Raw genomic sequence first — 7,313 nt, forward strand, 5'->3', positions numbered from 1 at the left:
TAAAATTAGAATTTCGGTTGTTTAGAACGACAAATCAAATCAGTATCAAGTTATAAAGTAGAAAAACAAAGTGTAATGACTAATTATATACGTACAATACTATTGAACCTCGATATTGAGCACCCCGGTATAGTAGATTTAAGAAACAATGACTGAAATCCGTGGTTCTGTGATTATATTGTGTGTGTTTAGGATCACACAAGTAAGTAAAACGTATTCATTGCGCTTTACGAGAGTGGTGCTATATCGAGATAGTTTAATAGCTGGATATGTTTTACCACACGTTTGTTACATGTTTTTTACCGTGTTCCATCACTAATTTAATTGTTTACAGCTCGGTTTATAGTTCCTATGAATAAGTGTACCCCGAAGTAGCGCTTTTCGAGGTCTTCTTACTCTATATACGGTAAGCTCTCTTTAGTATGCATTAGCCTTCACAGAAACAATGTTTCAAAGTTTAAGCGGAAGTAGTACCTATATTACCTAAATTTTAAACCCGTGACAATATAATTTCACCTTCATTATGATTACTATGATGTTATATCTGCTGATTTCTACGTCTTCCTCACTATTGCGCTAGTTTTGCTACAAAATGGGCGAAAATGTTAGTAAATTAAATATTTCCTGTTTTCTTCAGCATCAAACGAACTTTTTTATGAGGCATAATTTGTTATAACTCAATCACAATCGATTATTGTTACGTCATTTCCTATTCTAACGTAATTGATTTCTGTTCATTTCGTTAGCTACAAGCATTTTGATTGGCTCCTTACATTTTTGACCGTTAAATTCGATTACAAATTTAAATTTAAAAATAGTTTCGTGTGTTTTCTTTCGAGAATTTATTTAATTTTTTATTATTTTAACTGAATTTTATAGAATTAAAATGGCTTCTAAATCATTTTGTTTTTTTTTAAAAATACACAAAAATTATTTAAAAAAATTAAATTTTTCATTCTTTAATTTTATTTTTAAATATTTAATTATATACTTTATGTACAACAGATAACAGATTTTAATTTATAATTATTAATTTTCAGTAATTTCCATAACTTACAAAAGATCAATACTTTAATAACAATACAATTTTATAAACAATTATTTTTTTAAAAAATCGTGTTATTAATTTAGAAACAGATTTATAATCTTAATTTAATTGTTAAAAGTTAATTAAATTATTTTTAANAGTTAATTAAATTATTTTTAATTGGATTTAATTAGTAACGACATCGAATTACAGAAGAAAAAAGAATTTACAGTGTTATATGTGATGGACATTTCTGACAGTAAGTAGACATGTTTATTGTCATTTAGCTATTTACAAAGGAAAATACATTAATAAAGATAATTACGATTAATTTTTATAATGATTTCACTTTTTAAATTGAAAATCATCTATTAAAAATATTTTAATTGAGAAATTTAACAATTTCCCTCAATTTTCGAAGGGAAATATCAAGTTTTTACTTAAAATTTCACTTAAAATCTTTGACCAGAAGTAAAATTTTTCAAATTTTGATTCACATACGTAAGTTCTATATGATTTTATTAACATTTCTGACTAGAATGCTGTTGCCAAGTTAAAAAAAAAAGTTACTTGGCTTAGTCCTAATTATAATGACTGGGATTGTGTCGTCTTGGAACCTTCCAAGGCCTTCTAACTCTATATATAGTAAGCCTGAGAAAGGCCCTCTTAAAATCTTTATTATTTAGAGCATAGATAAAGGGATTGATGGCCGAATTAAGCCACCCTAACCATACAAGACATCGGAGTAGAATCGGGTGAAAAGTACAGGTGCTACAGAATGGCTCTATGAGATAAACAGCAAAAAATGGTGACCAGCAAAGTAAAAATCCTCCAACTACAATGGATAGAGATTTGGCAACTCTTCTTTCTCTCTGAAATGCTGCCCTTTCGTAACCATCTCTTCTTGGTTGATGGCACGAATGGATCCTGTAAGTATTGAGCGAACTTTTTGATTTTGTGCTACGGTTCCAACCGTTATGAGTCTCGGATTTTTTCGAATTTTCACAATTATTACAGTTATCTTTCGGTATATTTTTCGATAATATAAATATCTCTTTCTTGTTATCACTTTCTATTGTCATTGCCTTAGCGGTTACGCCTTCCGACTGCGATGATTCGCTGTCCAGTGTTTGAGAAATCGTCACTTCTTGGTCACCCTGAATAAGAATGGCTTGCCTCTTCCTGGCAACTGCAAATATCCTCCAGTATACAAAAACAATAACGAATGCCGGTATGTAAAATGACCCTAAAGCCGAGTATACAATGTAACCTCTGTCGCTGTTGTATTCACAAGTGGGTGAATTGTTGCGGCCTGTTTCGTGCCAGCCAAATGCGGGTGGGCAGGTGATTGCTGCTGAGAGGATCCAGACTAAAGCTACCATAAATAGAGCTAAACGTCCACTCCTCTTTACAGCGTAAGTAAGCGGTGAAGTGATTGCAAAGTATCGATCCAGGCTGATACAACATAAGTTCAGAATGGAAGCGGTACACAGAAAGACATCTAAAGATATCCACAACTCGCAAAAAATCCTCCCAAATACCCAGGTTGATGTAAATTCTCGTACAACAGCCAATGGTGTTACAAGAAGGCCCATAAGTAGATCCGTTACTGCTAACGATACCACGAAAAAGTTCGTAACTGTTCTCAGTCTGGGCGTTGTGCTGACTGCTATAATCACGAGCAAGTTCCCAATGACGATAATTAATATCACCACTGATAACACAGTGGCCGTGACGATTTCGTTTGCCGTGACTCTTTTGAAGTCTAAAGTACTGTTTACATCTTGATCTGATAATGCTGGATTCACTTCCTGCTCGTTGAGCAGTGTTGTTGCTTGAGGATGTTCTGTCATTTTCATGCAGTTCTTAGTCAAGGGGCATCCTGGAAAAAGATAAAAGTCATTAAAGAAAATTCAATACTAATGACTTTATATTTTATCAGAAAAAGATTATACAAGAATTTTTATATATTACAAGAGTAAAGATGATTAAAGAGCCGTGGAGTAATTTTAGCAATAAATTAATTTACAGTATTTTGATTAATTATACATGTTATAAAATCAATTTTAATGAAAGTTACAGAGAAAATTTTATTTAAACTAATAATCACAACAATTTTGCTTTCAATATTATGACGTATTCGTGCCCACATAAAGGGCCTTGGCATTATGCCTCGAGGCATAGCAGCCTATCTCTTTTAGAGTCTTTAATACAAAGAAATCAGTGGGTTCGCGTCTAACCAACAGGTTAGCCACGTGGAGTTTTCAGGTTTTCTTCGAGTGTCTAACACAAATATAGAAGCCAATTTACCATAGAAAGTCCTCTCGTTAGGAATCGGCTCTTTGGCAGATCGTCCAAATGTCGCATTGCTTTATTCTATCAATCCAATCCTTCTATAAAAAGACAGTTTATACTTTTCTAAAATCGCTAGAATTCGCGTCGCATCGCATTCAATATGGCGGAAAAGCACGAAATAGATCACCTAGGGAACTTACTACTTAAATCGAATTATTTTAATTTTAAAAACTAATAAAGAGGCAATTTACATAATTAACTGCTATACAAAAATTTCAAATTTATTACAAGAAAGATGTTTTATTTAAGTAACTTAAATAAAAAAAAAAAACTGTTTTTAGAAAAATAAACGACCGTGGTTAATCGCTTTATCGGACAGAAACATAAATAAATTATCATCGTGTTAATCAATTGTAAGAAAAATAAAATAAATGAAGCCGTCCGATTAAGTAATTAATAGTTTGACGAAATCTAGAAGAAAGTCTTAAACAATAAGAAGAAAAAAAATTAAAGGTAAATTAATGAGTTTGAATGACTCTTCCTTAATCCGGTGACATTACAGTTAATGAAGCAGCATCCAGTTAAAAATTATTTTAAAATTAGGCAAATACCTTTAAGAATTTAAAGTACAAAAATCAATTTTTTTATTAATATTTCTTCAGTTGTTTACTTAAAAGTAAAAATTAAACAAAAAAAAAGTTGCGTAACTTTCCCGGCAAGAGTAAAATTGCATGTTGCGCCATCTGTTAGAGATTTTATTTAAAAACACTTTTTATATTATTAATTATTATAAAATGGCAAAAAGCTTAATTTTCAGGGTATAGACGAGTTTATTATACTGTATTTATTAAATATTATCGTAATGGGAAGCATTATACTTACAGTGTGTGATCCAAAATTCGGTTAACCGATGTATTATTTAACAGTTGTTTCTAACTATCCGTTCTTAAAATAATAATAATATATACATGTTTGGTCCAAAAGTTTGTTAACCTATATATGTATACGTATTTATATTTCGGATTTATACAGGGAGTAAACACTGGAGTTTGAATGACTTTTCCTTACTATTGGATTGATGGGGCAATAGCAACACTTGGAGATGCATTTCCAAAGGGACCTCCTGGAAGTACTTTTTAAGGAAGATTTAGATTTTAGCTGTGAAGAAACTTCGGAAAAATCCACGTGGCCAGCTGTGTGAACCCGCGACCAACTGCCAGCATTCACTTGCTTTATCCACTCGGGCACTAGTGAGCTGCCTCAGAAACACGATAAACTTCCATAAATGATGGTAAGTGCTCTAAATATGGACATATTCCTAACATTTCTCCGTTTCTGACAGCCATATTCGCTAGTTGTTAGCACCTATAAATGTGTATTCATAAAAGAAGTTTTCATAATGACCCGCGATTCAAATCAATCACGTAATAAAATTAAGAAAGCCTCTTTTATTATTGTAGATTATCAAAACCCGTTATTTTGGCCTTTTCCTTTACTTAAAAGTAGTTTTAAACCAGTTAGACTTATAAGTTATTTACGCTTCAAATCCAAGTACGTGAGTTCCTAACATGGCAATTAAGTGTCCGCACGTTTTCCATTCTTCTTAATTAAAAAACCTAGCCCTAGAATGGGCATAACAGGTGATCACATTAGGCATACGGCGTTCCTAATGTGTCTCATGGATGACATTTAAAACCCGTAAATAATGTTCTATGATCCTATCAATATTTTATTATGAGCACTGCTATGTGCTGCATACACTTGTAAATTTATATCCATCTGCTAAGTAAATAAGTTAGACAAATAAATAAAAATTCCTTAGCGTATCCCATATTTGGCACACTTATCTTGTAAACAAGTTTATTTTCTGTTAATTCTCTTAAGATTAAACCCAAATAACAAGTTACAATTAAGTCCCGTAAACTTTAACTACGTATATAAACAACTTCAAACAGTACTTACAAATAAGTTAATGAAATTTCGTAGACAAAGCTTATCAATTTTCTTAACAAATTATGACAAAATTAATGTTCTTCTAAGTATAATTGTATTTAGAAGTCACTAATTACAAGAACGATTTTTCTATTAAAACAGAACTTTTCATCTCATATCAAATCTGATGGCGTGACACGTGGGCAATCTGCTGATGGGTGATGCCTCCCGGGAGGACTTTCTATAGGAAAGTGGCCCTATTTAAGTATTATACAAGTGAAAACACCCGAAAAATTCCGCGTGATTAGCCCAAGTTTGCGAGGTGAGAACCCACGACCAACTACCAGTGTTCAGTCAGTGGCTTTATCCACTCCACTGGTGGGCGAGAAATTTCCAGAGCAATATATAGAAGTTTCTAGTTTCAAAATAGGAAATCATTTAATTATTTTATACCTTAATATATTAATTAAAAAATAAATATTTCTTAATTGAAATCTAAAATTTCTTAATTTTTAAAATACATTAATTAGTTACTTCTACTAAATAAGTATAAGAAATGAAAGATGAAACCTCAAATTTGTTTATTATCGAGTAAAGTTTAAGTTATAATATTGGATTAGTTTACATGTAAACAGCTTAATTAAACGGGAGGAGAAATATGAAACTTGAAAGTTCATATAATACTTAATAAATATAGAATATTATGAAAGACTTACTTTCATTTGTTGGACTCTTGGAAACAACATTTCGTACCTGGAACGGTAAAATTCATATTCATAAATGAATTACGCAAGAGAAGTTTCTATTAATAATAACTATATTTAAGGAGTTTTAAAAACTTGTGATCATTATACATTAATGACTGCCTTTTACGTAAAGCGTTTACTCATAAAAGTGAAAGAACAATCGATATCTTTACGTCACAATAGATAACCAATGAAAGAGATTTTTAGCATTCACTTGTTGCTTCGAAACTCGAGAATGGTAGCAACCGACTAACGACAGAAGCTATGACCAAAATAATATAAATTTAGGATCATAAACTAATAAATTTGTCTAATAATCGATTAATTTAATCAAAATATTCGAATTATTTAAAAATATATTCGAACTCCAATCTTGGTCCCTTCTTAATAACAACGGCCACCTGTAAACAGCGGCCATTTTTAGGAAGTTTTTTTTGAACAAAAATGCATATAAAATAACCTCCAAACAACGGCCATTTATGTCCTTATTTATAAAGTCGCGGGTTCGTATCTGAAATTGGTTGGTCACGTGGAGTTTTCTTCACGTGGCCAACGCCTATATAGGGGTCAATTTTCCATATAAAAACCTCCCCATATAAGTAGAAGAACATGTGTTGAGTTGGCTTCTTCCATCAGTTCAATCTATTGGCCTTTGTATAGAGGTTTGATTGTATTTACATTCAATTTTAATTCATTAATATTCTTATTTTTTATATATTACTTCCCATTTGAAATGTAAGTAATTTTGGTTTTGGCATATACTATAAATAAAATGATGTTATATTAAAATATTAACTGATTAAACTTTTTGACATCATTATGTTAGATTTTCGCTCAAGTACAAAACTCATTAAAATGATTTAATTCTAATTAATTTAAAAATAAAATAATATTAAAAATTATAAAATATATTGTTTAGTTATTTCTATAGCTTCAAATTTTATTTCGAAGGAAATATACGCAATAAACTTTAATATAAATCTACTTTACTCGGTTAAAACGTAACAATTCTATTCAAATAAAAAGCTTTTGCCCTTTCCGCTAGAGGGCTTGATCAGAAATCAATGAGTTACAGGTGGCGCGCCCTCTAGCGATTGGTTTTGAAACCATTTTTTGAAATCAAAATTTAAATTTTAGATACGTGTCCTTGAACACACTGCATTATTTTTTCAAAAAATAAAAGTATTTACATTCATTCTTTCATATTTCCATAATTATCAACATATAAAAAATAACCTTGAAAGAAATATAAGTTTACATTATTCTTTTATAATATCAATAACATTGAAAGAAAATGAAGAAACTTATCAGAA

At 30.9% G+C, this 7,313-nt stretch overlaps 1 protein-coding gene across 3 annotated transcripts; it reads right to left on the bottom strand.

Annotated features, from left to right (window-relative positions):
• Window positions 1–1,214: 1,214 nt before the first annotated feature.
• Window positions 1,215–6,618, bottom strand: LOC111616854 (octopamine receptor Oamb-like). 3 transcript variants are annotated; one of them, XM_023358207.1, is made up of 3 exons: window positions 6,109–6,618; window positions 5,971–6,007; window positions 1,215–2,909 (listed from the first exon to the last, which is right to left on the bottom strand). In XM_023358207.1, the coding sequence occupies exon 3, from the start codon at window positions 2,884–2,886 to the stop codon at window positions 1,609–1,611; it is 1,278 nt and encodes a 425-aa protein (XP_023213975.1). In that variant the 5' UTR covers window positions 2,887–2,909; window positions 5,971–6,007; window positions 6,109–6,618; the 3' UTR covers window positions 1,215–1,608. The 3 variants fall into 3 exon arrangements, with proteins under 3 accessions (XP_023213975.1, XP_023213976.1, XP_023213977.1); XM_023358208.1 differs by having other exon boundaries at window positions 6,402–6,408; XM_023358209.1 differs by lacking the exons at window positions 5,971–6,007; window positions 6,109–6,618 and adding an exon at window positions 5,285–5,424.
• Window positions 6,619–7,313: the final 695 nt, after the last annotated feature.

Source organism: Centruroides sculpturatus, unplaced genomic scaffold, assembly GCF_000671375.1.
Source record: "Centruroides sculpturatus isolate CEXI.00-Female unplaced genomic scaffold, Cexi_2.0 scaffold4191, whole genome shotgun sequence".
NCBI lineage: Eukaryota > Metazoa > Arthropoda > Arachnida > Scorpiones > Buthidae > Centruroides > Centruroides sculpturatus.